The sequence below is a fragment of the Oncorhynchus tshawytscha genome, linkage group LG07 (genome assembly GCF_018296145.1).
Source record: "Oncorhynchus tshawytscha isolate Ot180627B linkage group LG07, Otsh_v2.0, whole genome shotgun sequence".
Lineage (NCBI taxonomy): Eukaryota > Metazoa > Chordata > Actinopteri > Salmoniformes > Salmonidae > Oncorhynchus > Oncorhynchus tshawytscha.
Window position 1 is genome coordinate 20403803 of NC_056435.1, and position 13547 is coordinate 20417349.

The 13547-nt window shown below is 41.1% G+C and overlaps 1 protein-coding gene across 4 annotated transcripts in view; it reads left to right on the plus strand.

The window, feature by feature from the left end:
• Positions 1-423: 423 nt before the first annotated feature.
• LOC112254122 (RNA-binding protein 39) overlaps positions 424-13547 on the plus strand; it is a 56697-nt gene continuing 43573 nt past the window's right edge. For 2 of the 4 annotated variants that reach the window (XM_024426373.2, XM_024426375.2), the window contains exons 1-4: positions 424-885; positions 1370-1432; positions 3246-3295; positions 3429-3602. In XM_024426373.2, coding sequence (XP_024282141.1) covers positions 1382-1432; positions 3246-3295; positions 3429-3602 — 275 coding nt within the window. In that variant the 5' untranslated portion in view covers positions 424-885; positions 1370-1381. Of the gene's footprint in view, positions 886-1369; positions 1433-1614; positions 1679-3245; positions 3296-3428; positions 3603-13547 lie in introns of all 4 variants that reach the window. The other 2 variants (XM_024426374.2, XM_024426372.2) reach the window with 2 other exon arrangements.

Sequence of the window (13547 nt, forward strand, 5' to 3'; positions counted from 1 at the left end):
TACTTACAACCTCATGCTAATCGCATTAGCCTACGTTAGCTCAACTGATCCTGAAGAAATTAAAGAAATGTAGCCAATTTCTTAATTACTACATTTAACTACCATTAGATAGTTAATCCAGAGATTCTTACCTTTGACTCGATTTGGCAGTCTCATCCAGATCATCATGGCATTTGTAGCTCTTCATGATAGCCACATTTAGCATCTAATTAGCAGTTAAACATTTTTTGGGGGGTAAATACAGGCGAATATATCGCGATTTTAGAGATATACACGGTTATCAAAACGTCTCGCCAGGGTAACCGTACCTACACGAAACACAGCCCTTATTTTAAGTGTTTCTAAAATCCCCTATGGGAAAAATGAATGGTGGAAAAACGATTGGAACCACTTCCTTGTTTGACCTCTAGGTTTTATGGGTATTATGACTCATACTGTGGTACTCTATTGAGTCTTAACATAGCAATCAATGGTTCAGTACAGTGTATTGATACATACTGTACCATAGATCTGGCAGACGACTGCGATGAAATTTCTCTGGACCGCGACCACAGATTATTTATAGCATGCGTCATTAGATGAGCACGGGAAAAAAGAAGCAACAACAGTGTTTCGCACTCATACATATTTCTCAGCACATCAGTGTTTAAAAAAAAATATTATTGTCTGTTTACACGGTGTATACTGGTTTGGGATTTAAAAAGGTACCTTTGCAGTTACATGTAGCCATTGTTAGTTTGTATTAGCAACGTGGAAGAAAAGATATTCGTAGCTTCAAAACGAGAGGCCTGCTAGCTACTGTTTGCTTGTTGCAACAAGAACCAGCTACAAGAAACCCTCACGAGTTGGTCTTGTTTGAGCAGAAACGTTTTCCACAAATTTCAGGTACGTTAATGTTCGCTACTTGTATATCTGAACGTTGTCTTTCGTAACACGTTGTATAACTAGTTAATTAACTTGCATACAGTATCTTAGTACAGTAACTATCTACGTGTGTGGTCATAGATTGCTACAGTTGTTACCTCCCCTGTCCATCTGTGCTAGCTAACTAACGTGGTCAAGTCAAATAGGGTCTTTGGTCAAATGAACAACCTTAGCTAACCAAGATCAGCCGGTGTGTCAAACACACAGGCCGGTCGGATTTAACTAACTAGTAATGTTATGTGGAGTAAACTGAAACGTAACTGTTCGCTAATTAACTAACTATGTTAGCAGCATGTGTTGGCTAGCTAATGTTAGCTTAGGCAGCAAGTTGTGGTACAATAAATGCAAACAAACTTGCATCAACGGGGTGTAAAATCCACGGTTCTCGTAAGACTAACGCCGTTTATTATGACCGTGTTTAAATTATGTTTATCTTCCCCTCTAGTGCTCAATCATCATGGCTGATGACTTTGACATAGAAGCAATGCTTGAGGCTCCATATCGAAAGGTGGGTTTTGGCCTAAGGTATTGTTTGTGATTGTAATGCACTTTATTGTAAATACTGTGGTGGTCTATGTCACTTCTTTGCCCCAGACCCAACATTTCTAGCCTATTCTATGTGTGTTTCTGATGTGATGCTGCAGTTCCTTTTCAGACTATGAATAAATGCCCATCTATCTCTTTTTGTAGACTTGCCTAACGATATCTCACCTCTACTTCCATGAATTCCAGTGTGATCTGTCAAAAAATGAAGGTAGTAATTGCCCAATGTATTGCTGTACTGTGGTCCCCTTGGTAACATAATTGTGGTCATTGAATGGCCAGTCTACAAGGCGAATGCAGTGGATGCACAATAACATTTAATTGAGGGACTGGGTTCTTGATCAGGCCTAGTTGGCATTCTCCTTTATCTCAACAACTGGGCTAATGTTTTGTGCATGGACTATGCCGAACCTGTCAACAAATGCCTAAACCATCTTCTGAGCATATGGGTGTTAACCAAGAGTTTGACAGCTGTCAAACAATGTCTGTCACATATCTGTGAAGTTTGTCAAAAAGTAGAGAAGTGTTCAGAATAGATTCCATATTTTAGCCTACATGGCAGACGATTGTAGGCCAAACCTTCTGACTGTTTCACCTCACATACAGCCTTTCTGCTTTGTGATAAACTGCAGAACTTTAGCCAGCTCGATTAGAAAAACACAAATGCCCATCGGGCCTGGTCGAGAAGCCAGTTCCTTTAATTTAAAAGACATACCATGGAGACAGTATTCAAATATCTGTATGCATGGTGTGGTTGTTCCACATGATTGACTTTACCCTGCTATTGATTTAAGACCGATATAGTGAAATCGGTCTCTGTAATGATAAAGGTTTGGTAAGCTGACACATTATTGAAAACATGATTGCATGTCCTTTACTTTCAATACATGAGATGTGTATGGTTAAGTACAGGACGCAGGTATGTTAGTTCACAATGTTCACTCTCATTTCTCATTCTAGTGAGGAAGGAAGTGTGGATTTTGTTGTTACACTGCATTCACCAACAAGTTATACATTTTACATAACCTGTATAACTGAAAATTGCTTTTTCTCCATGATTGACCAGAATGTAATTTTTTTGCATGCTCATTCACGAGGAGTAGATGTTTATTTATTCATAAGTCCATTATATTTGCCACACTTTGATGTAAGGCCTATATTTAATAGAGTACAAACAGTAGGAAACATGGAACTCTTCTATGCTGCTGGCGACAGTACCAACTAGGGAGTTTCATATACCTCATCTTATATTTAATCATGACTTTCCTTGGTAGTTGATATTACTAAGCAGTGTGAATCCCTGTTTGCTTCAGGGCGAGATGTGTGACAGAGGTGGCATCGAGCTCTTACAGTCCACGAACGAAAATTGGTGAAGACCACTGGAATGGCACCCCCCCCCACACTGGAAATCGATCAGTTTTGGGTTGCTAGCATGGCCACATTGGTCTTAGGCAAAGAATAGCCTTGGAACTGATCTGGATGGGGCTGCTTAAGAAAAATGCACCAGAGATATGACTTTAGACATGGATAATTACTCATAGAACTTGACTAGATGCTAAATGTCTCATCGACAGTATGATTGGAGAGAGAGAGAGAACAAGTGAATAGACACTATTTAAAAGCCCCTAACTGTAGATCTCAGTCCCCATGTAAACTTTAGCATGAATACTTTTTTTAACAATTATTATATTTTCTCTTGTTCCCACCCCCCGTTTATCCTGACAACTTCAAATGTTGCCTCTTCGTCCTCATGCTGTTCTTCTATCGACCCTGCTTAGGATGAGATCAAGCACAGTAGTCCAAATGGGCACAAGGAACGCAGCAAGAAGTAAGTGAAACAGACATGGTGTAGTAACAAGCAATGCTCACCCAAATCTATTTATTATTTTGACAATTGTTCTAAAATGTTTATTGATCTTTACTTATTCACTGCCTCACATTGAGTCATTCTCTTTCCTCAGGAAAAAAAATAGCAGGAGTCGAAGCAGAGACAGGAAGAGAAGCAAAAGCCGGGATCACAAGAAGAGCCATGACCACAAGCAGAGCCGCAGCCACGAACGAAAGCGGAGCCGCAGCAGGGAGAGGCGCCGGAGCAGAGAGCGCAGCGGCCGCTACAGGGACCACAAGACCACCTTGTATGTATGCATGCCTCATCTGGTGTCAGTATTTCCCTTCATTCTGCATCACCCTAGTTTTAGAGGCTGCTGCCCTATGTACCATAGTCATGGAACACTGGTCACTTTAATAATGTTTACATTCTGTTTTACCAACTTCATGTATATACTGTATTCTAGTCGAGGCCTCCTATTTAACTATTGCTGTACATATACTATTCTTCAGATACACTACATATTCTATCCATGTTGTCTTTATATATATATATATACAGTGGGGCAAAAAGTATTTAGTCAGCCACCAATTGTGCAAGTTATCCCACTTAAAAAGATGAGAGGCCAGTAATTTTCATCATAGGTACACTTCAACTATGACAGACAAAATGAGAGAAAAAAAATCCAGAAAATCTCATTGTAGGATTTTTAATGAATTCATTTGCAAATTATGGTGGAAAATAAGTATTTGGTCATCTACAAACAAGCAAGATTTCTGGCTCTCGCAGACCTGTAACTTCTTCTTTAAGAGGTTCCTCGGTCCTCCACTCGTTACCTGTATTAATGGCACCTGTTTGAACTTGTTATTATAAAAGACACCTGTCCACAACCTCAAACAGTCACAGTCCACTATGGCCAAGACCAAAGAGCTGTCAAAGGACACCAGAAACAAAATTGTAGACCTGCACCAGGCTGGGAAGACTGAATCTGCAATAGGTAAGCAGCTTGGTTTGAAGAAATCAACTGTGGGAGCAATTATTAGGAAATGGAAGACATACAAGACCACTGATAATCTCCCTCGATCTGGGGCTCCACGCAAGATCTCACCCCTTGGGGTCAAAATGATCACAAGAATGGTGAGCAAAAATCCCAGAACCACACGGGGGGACCTAGTGAATGACCTACAGAGAGCTGGGACCAAAGTAACAAAGCCTACCATCAGTAACACACTATGCCGCCAGGGACTCAAATCCTGCAGTGCCAGACGTGTCCCCCTCCTTAAGCCAGTACATGTCCAGGCCCATCTGAAGTTTGCTAGAGAGCATTTGGATGATCCAGAAGAAGATTGGGAGAATGTCAGATGAAACCAAAATATAACTTTTTGGTAAAAACTCAACTCGTCGTGTTTGGAGAACACCATACCTACTGTGAAGCATGGGGGTGGAAACATCATGCTTTGTGGCTTTTTTTCTGCAAAGGGACCAGGACGACTGATCCGTGTAAAGGAAAGAATGAATGGGGCCATGTATTGTGAGATTTTGAGTGAAAACCTCCTTCCATCAGCAAGGGCATTGAAGATGAAACGTGGCTGTGTCTTTCAGCATCACAATGATCCCAAACACACCACCCAGGCAACGAAGAAGTGGCTTCGTTAGAAGCATTTCAAGGTCCTGGAGTGGCCTAGCCAGTCTCCAGATCTCTACCCCATAGAAAATCTTTGGAGGGAGTTGAAAGTCCGTGTTACCCAGCAACAGCCCCAAAACATCACTGCTCTAGAGGAGATCTGCATGGAGGAATGTGCCAAAATACCAGCAACAGTGTGTGAAAACCTTGTGAAGACTTACAGAAAACGTTTGACCTCTGTCATTGCCAACAAAGGGTATATAACAAAGTATTAAGATAAGTATTTGGTCAATAACAAAATTTTATTTTCCACCATAATTTGCAAATAAATTCATAAAAAATCCTACAATGTGATTTTCTGGATTTTTTTTCCTTCTCATTTTGTCTGTCATAGTTGAAGTGTGCCTATGATGAAAATTACAGGCCTCTCATCTTTTTAAGTGGGAGAACTTGCACAATTGGTGGCTGACTAAATACTTTTTTGCCCCACTTTACATACATGCAGACATGCATACATACACAGTTGAAGTCGGAAGTTTACATTCACTAAGTTGACTGTGCCTTTAAACAGATTGGAAAATTCCAGAAAATTACGTTGTGGCTTTAGAAGCTTCTGATAGGCTAATTGACATCATTTGAGTCAATTGGAGGGGTACCTGTGGATGTATTTCAAGGCCAACCTTCAAACTCAGTGCCTCTTTGCTTGACATCACGGTAAAGTCAAAAGAAATCAGAAAAAAATTGTAAACCTCCACAAGTCTGGTTCATCCTTGGGAGCAATTACCAAATGCCTGAAGGTACCATGTTAATCTGTAAAAACAATAGTACGCAAGTATAAACACCATGGGACCACGCAGCCGACATACCGCTCAGGAAGGAGTCACGTTCTGTCTCCTAGAGATGAACGTGCTTTGGTGCGAAAGTGCAGCTCTTTCCCAGAACAACAGCAGACCTTGTGATGTTGGAGGAAACGGGTACAAAAGTATCTATATCCACAGTAAAACAAGTCCTATATTGACCTAACCGGAAAGACCCCTCAGCAAGGAAGAAGCCACAGCTCCAAAACCGCCATAAAAAAGCCAGACTACAGTTTGCAACTGCACATTGGGACAAAGATTGTACTTTTTGGAGAAATGTACTCTGGTCTGATGAAACAAAAATAAGATTGTTGGCCATAATGACCATTGTTATGTTTGGAGGAAGAAGGGGGAGGCTTGCAAGCCGAAGGACACCATCCCAACCGTGAAGCACGGGGGTGGCAGCATCATGTTGTGGAGGTGTTTTGCTGCAGGGGGGACTGGTGCACTTCACAAAATAGATGGCATGATGAGGGAGGAAAAGTACTTGGATATATTGAAGCAACATCTCAAGACATCAGTCAGGAAGCTAAAGCTTGTTCACAAATGGGTCTTCCAAATGGACAATGACCCCAAGCATACCTCCAAAGTTGTGGCAAAATGGCTTAAGGACAACAAAGTCAAGGTATTGGAGTGGACATCACAAAGCCCTTGACCGCAATCCCATAGAAAAGTTTTTGGGCGAACTGAAAAAGCGTGTGTGAGCAAGGAGGCCTACAAACCTGATTCAGTTACACCAGCTCTGTCAAGAGGAATAGGCCAAAATTCACCCAACTTATTGCGGGAAGCTTGTGGAAGGCTACCCAACACATTTGACTCAAGTTAAACAATTTATAGGCAATGCTACCAAATACTAATTGAGTGTATGTCAACTTCTGATTCCACTGGGAATGTGATGAAAGAAATAAAAGCTGAAATAAGTCATTCTCTCTACTATTATCCTGACATTAAACATTCTTTAAAAAAATGTGGTGATCCTAACTGACCTAGACAAGGGATTTTTACAAGTATTAAATATCAGGAATTGTGAATAACTGAGTTTAAATGTATTTGGTTAAGGTGTATGTAAACTTCAGACTTCAACACTAATGTGTGTATATATATATATATTGTACCAGTCAAAAGTTTTAGAACACCTACTCATTCAAGGGATGGATTTTCTCCATCTTTGTCTCAGCCATTGATGGAAAGCTATGCCTTTCTGATCAATTTAAAATCAAGCTGAATGTGAATGAAACTCACATTACCTTGTACAATTTTATTGCTAGCATAAACTTATTTGGCAGATGTTATTGCGGGTGTAGCAAAATGCTTGTGTTCCTAGCTTCAACAGTGCAGTAATATCTAACAATACACACATCTAAAAATGTTAAGCATGAAATAAAAAAATATATAAATGTTAGGATGAGGAATGCCCAAGTCTGGAGTATGAATCTCATTCAAGGGTTTTTCTTTATTTTTCATATTTTCTACATTGTAGAATAATAGTGAAGACATCAAACCTATGAAATAACACATATGGAATCATGTAGTAACCTAAAGTCTATTTATATTTGAGATTCTTCAAAGTAGCCACCCTTTGCCTTCACAGCTTTGCACACTCTTGGCATTCTCTCAACCAGCTTCACCTGGAATGCTTTTCCAAGTTCCCACATATGCTGAGCACTTGTTGGCTGCTTTTCCTTCACTCTGTAGTCCAAACTCATCCCAAACCATCTCAATTGGGTTGAGGTCAGGTGATTGTGGAGGTCAGGTCATCTGATGCAGTACTCCATTAAGCTCCTTCTTGGTCAAATAGCCCTTACACAGCCTGGAGGTGTGCTGGGTCATTGGCCTGTTGAAAAACGAATTGTAATCCCAGTAAGCTCAAGCCAGATGCAGCGTATCGCTGCAGAATGCTGTGGTAGCCATGCTGGTTAAGTGTGCCTTGAATTCTAAATAAATCACAGACAGTATCACAAGCAAAGCACCATCACACATATCCTCTGCGGCAGAGGTAACTCTGGGACTTCCTTTCCTGTGGCGGTCCTCATGAGAGCCAGTTTCATCAGTGTGCCTTGAATTCTATCACAGACTGTGTCACCAGCAAAGCATCCCCACACCATCACTCCTCTTCCTCCATGCTTCACGGTGGGAACCACCTACTCTGTGTCTCACAAAGACACGGTGGTTGGAACCAAAAATCTAAAATTTGGACGTATCAGACCAAAGGACACATTTCCACCGGTCTAATGTCCATTGCTTGTGTTTCTTGGTCCAAGCAAGTATTTTCTTCTTCTCTTCTTATTGGTTTCCTTTAGTAGTGGGTTCTTTTCAGCAATTCGACCATGAACGCCTGATTCACACAGTCTCCTCTGAACAGTTGATGTTGAGATGTGTCTGTTACTTGAACTCTGTGAAACGTTTATTTGGGCTGCAATTTCTGAGGCAGGTAACTGTAATGAACTTAACCTCTGCACCAGAGGTAACTCTGGGTCTTCCATTCCCGTGGTGCTCCTCATGAGAGCCAGTTTCATCATAGACCTTGATGGTTTTTGAGACTGCACCTTGAAGAAACCTTCAAAGTTCTTGAAATTATCCGCATTGACTGACCTTCATGTCTTAAAGTAATGACGCACTGTCATTTCTCTTTGCTTATTTGAGCTGTTCTTGTCATAATATGGACGTGGTCTTTTACCAAATAGTGCGATCTTCTGTATACCACCCCTACCTTGTCACAACACAACTGATTGACTCAAATGCATTAAGAAGGAAAGAAATTCCACAGGGTAATAGGGATTTTTTAAAATTTATTTTTTACTCTCATCAGACTGAAACTTTACCAGTTGTAAGAATACATAAATACAAGATGTTATTGTACTACACATTTTATTTATGTATTTTAAATATGCAAATGAGGCAAACCCTCATATGTGCTACTTTGCATATTATGAGAATCTGTTTCTCAACACATTGCTTCAAGGCAGAACGTTTCTTGTTTTTATTGTGATCAGACTCTCAATGGTCAGACTTTTACAGATCAATTTATCAAAATATTGACATTTCATGGAATTTTGTATGTAAGGCGGATGCATATTTTGTATATATTTCCACATAAAATGACAAAACGACAAGATCTATTAAAAAAATTGCCTCTGTAAAAATCTGACTACAAGACCTAACAACCTGTGGAATAATGTGAATGTACGTCCATTGAAGACTGAGAAAAATAAATTGAACATGTCATTTTGAGAAAATGGCCGATTTAAAGAGTTTTGCTGCTCTAGGGATGTAATTATTGTTTAGATAACCTTATTCACTATTATGTATTGATTTACTTATAATTTCATCACTCTTTATGTGATGTGCAATGCAGAGAACGCTGGAAGAATGATCATTTAATTACGATAGTGAGTTATTGTAATGTTTGTTTGTGTCAATTAATCCCATAAAGGATGGGTTGGCGATTTGACACGAAAATACAATTGCATTCATTCATTCGATAGGGTAATGCAATTAAAATGTACTTTCCATAAATATGACAATTTGTCACATTTAATTCAACTCTCATTTATATATCACTTCTAAACTGTTTCAAGCAATAGAGCATATGCTTTGAATACTGGTCTGTTGGGCAAGTATGCAGTTTTGGGACAATTCTCATATCACTTTGCTCAATTTATCACATACAATGACTTTGTATGGCTGTTGAAATGTGCAGAACATTAATCAGCAATGCCTGCCCCATATGTAAGGCCCTCTTTGAGTTGTTGCTGGTGCCCCTTTATTTTTCTTGACTGTGTCATGGGACCTGCGCTTACGCTTGGCACTCTCCATTGAAGCAGCATCAGCTCTCACAACTCCTCTCTGATTGCTTCCAGTGTCACCAAAGTGCTGTCAAGCCACAATTTGTTCATCACATTTGATATAGCAGTGGCTTCAACATTGAACGTGGCTACTGCCATAGTGGTTGCTCCGTCAATGCGGCTTTTGCCCATGAAGACAGTTTTGGGGTATCGTGACCATATTACAGAGTTCAGACAGTCATTTGCATTCTGGGTTCCTCCGTGCTACATTCTTTTGAGGTTATCATTTGACATTCTATGATAAACAGTTACCATTTTCTGTGCAACCTCTCACATTTTTTAAATTATACTCTCCAAGGTTTTTGTGACAGGGTGGATCTTCATTTCTATGGCTCTCTGGTACCAGCACCAATGCTCACAACTGTCCTGTTGTTGAAAGTGAATCCTCTCTTGTGCCAAGTGCCATCAAAGGATACATGAATGTCTTTGATGGCATCCTCATCTTCCTTCAGCAACTCTGCTATGTCTGGGTCTATATCTGCATATGCTCTTCTAATTATCTTTGCAGCACTCTCCATTGACTGTAGCCCTCTCTGAATATCTGCAACTAAAGTGTGGGGGGGGGACTTATGTCTGTCGACATTAGTCATAACTGCAGGACTAAATATCAGCATGTTACCCATTGTAAATATTAACATATCTGCATGTAGTTACTTTATTTAAAACTCATTTCTCTCTCAGCCCTATGACACTGTAGGCCTATGTGACAGTCTCATTGTATAGTTATGTTTTCCTATCACTCTGTTTTATTAACTTTGAATACATTTGCTGGAGCAAGGAAATAAATATTATTTATACACAGCAAGTCACCTGACAATAATGACCTACTCTCCCTTTTTATTTACCTGTCATTCTCCTGTCATGTCTCTATGAGCTGAGATGCAAGGAAGGAATCCCTAGGACTTATTTTCTTGAGCTGCATAACCAAGTCCAAGTTCGTGGGCTAGAAGAACCATCCTCACATTTCTATCAAATGCCACATCTCCCCTGGAGCACTCCTGCAGCCTGGAGGAAGTGGAAACACACCTCAAATTCATCACGATCACCTTCACAGTCTGCACATTCTATCACGACAGAATCCCTGGTTGGTGGGGTCTATGGTGATTTTTTTTTTTCAGTCCAGTGTTTAGACCCTTAGGGCAAATCAAATTGGTATATTTGTGACGTGGAATAGAAGACACTGTTGGCTGGCTGATTGCTGCTAGTTGTCATCTTCATCTCGACTAATTTGTGTCTCTAAGTCTGTACTTAGAGTACTAAGTACACACCCCTGAGGTGCCCCAGTGTTGAGGGTAAGCATGGCAGACGTGCCTTACCACCTTGGGGCGGCCCGTCAAGAAGTCCAGGATCCAGTTGCAGAGGGAGTGTTGAACGCTGAGCTGTAGTCATTCATTGATTTTATTTAGCTAGGCAAGTCCGTTAACAAATTATTATTTACAATGACAGCCTACCGGGGAACAGTGGGTTAACTACCTTGTTCAGGGGCAAAACAACATATTTTTACCTTTTCAGCTTGGAGATTCGATCCAGCAACCTTTCAGTTACTGGCCCAACGCTCTAACCACCTAGGCTACCTGCCACCCCAGATGAACATCATTCTCACATGGGTGTTCCTTTTGTCCAGGTGGGAAAGGGCAGTGTGATTGAGATTGCGTCATCTGTGGATCTTTTGGGGCAGTATGCCAATTGGAGTGGGTCTAGGGTATCCGGGAGGATGGTGTTGATGTGAGCCATTTTCAGCCTTTCAAAGCACTTCATGGCTACCGACCGTGAGTGCTACAGGGCGGTAATCATTTAGGTAGGTTACCTTCGCTTCCATGGGCACAGGGACTATGGTGATCTGCTTTAAAAATGTAGGTATTACAGACTCAGATAGGTTGTCAGTAAAGACACTTGCCAGTAGGTCCACTCATGCTTTGAGTACACATCCTGGTAATCCATCTGGCCCAGCGGCTTTGTGAATGTTGACCTGTTTAAAGGTCTTGCTCACATCGGCTACCGAGAGCGTTCTCACACGGTCATCCAGAGCAGCTGGTGCTCTCGTGCATGCTTCAGTGTTGCTAGACCCGAAGCTAGCATAGAAGGCATTTACCTCATCTAGTAGGCTTGCGTCACTGGGCAGCTCGCATCTGGGTTTCCCTTTGTTTTCCGTAATAGTTTTCAAGCCCTGCCACATCCAACGAGCTTCGGAGCCGGTGTAGTAGGATTCAATCTTAATCCTTCATTGACTCTGCTTGTTTGATGGTTCATCTGAGGGCATAGAGGGATTTCTTATAAGCGTCCAGATTAGTGTCTCGCTCCTTGAAAGCTGTGGATGTTGCCTGCAATCCATGGCTGCTGTTTGGGATATGTACGTATTGTATAAACTGCCTTAATTTTGCTGGACCCCAGGAAGAAAGCAGAAGCTAATGGGGATCCATAATAAATACAAATGCGTACGGTTTCTGTGGGGACGATGTTGTCGATGCACTTATTGATGAAGCCGATGACAGAGGTGGTATACTTCTCAATGCCATTGGATGAATCCCGGAACATATTCCAGTCTGTGCTAGCAAAACAGTCCTGTAGTGTAGCATCCACGTCATCTGACCACTTCCGCATTGAGCGACTCCTATACTTCCTGCTTTAGTTTTTGCTTGTAAGCAGGAGTCAGGAGGATAGAATTATGGTCAGATTTGGTATTTGGTAGCATTGCCTTTAAATTGTTTAACTTGGGTCAAACGTTTCGGGTAGCTTTCCACAAGCTTCCCACAATAAGTTGGGTGAAATTTGGCCCATTCCTCCTGACAGAGCTGGTGTAACTGAGTCAGGATTGTAGGCCTCCTTGCCCGCACACGATTTTTCAGTTCTGCCCACAAAATGTATACGGGATTGAGGTCAGAGCTTTGTGATGTCCACTCCAATACCTTGACTTTGTTGTCCTTAAGCCATTTTGCCACAACTTTGGAGGTATGCTTGGGGTCATTGTCCATTTGGAAGACCCATTTGCGACCAATCTTTAACTTCCTGACTGATGCTTCAATATACCACACCATGATGCTGCCACCCCCGTGCTTCACGGTTGGGATGGTGTTTTTCGGTTTGCAAGCCTCCCCCTTTTCCACCGAAAACATAACGATGGTCATTATGGCCAAACAGTTCTATTTTTGTTTCATCAGCTCCTTCCTGAGCGGTATGACAGCTGCGTGGTCCTATGGTGTTTATACTTGTGTACTATTGCTTGTACAGATGAACGTGGTACCTTCAGGCGTTTTGTAAATTGCTCCCAAGGATGAACCAGACTTGTGGAGGTCTACAATTGTTTTACCTGAGGTCTTGGCTGATTTCTTTTGATTTTCCCATGATGTCAAGCAAAGAGACACTGAGTTTGAAGGTAGGCCTTAAAATACATCCACAGCTCCAATTGACTCAAATGATGTCAATTAGCCTATCAGAAGCTTCTAAAGCCGTGACATCATATTCTGGAATTTTCCAAGCTGTTTAAAGGCACAGTCAACTTAGTGTATGTAAGCTTCTGACCCACTGGAATTGTGATACAGTGAATTATAAGTGAAATAATCTATATGTAAACAATTGTTGGGAAAATTACTTGTGTCATGCACGAAGTAGATGTCCTAACCGACTTGCCAAAACTATAGTTTGTTAACAAGAAATTTGTGGAGTGGTTGAAAAACGAGTTTTAATGACAACAACCTGAGTGTATGTAAACTTCCGACTTCAACTGTAGCTCCTCTGTTCTGCCGGTGCATGGAAAATCCCGCCAGTTCTATATGATCTGTGTTGTCATTCAGCAACGTCTCGGTGAAACCTAAGATATTACAGTTCTTAATGTCCCGTTGGTAGGATAATTGTAATCGTAGGTCATCAATTTTATTTTCCAATGATTGCATGTTAGCAAGTAGGACGGATGGCAGTGGGAGTTTACT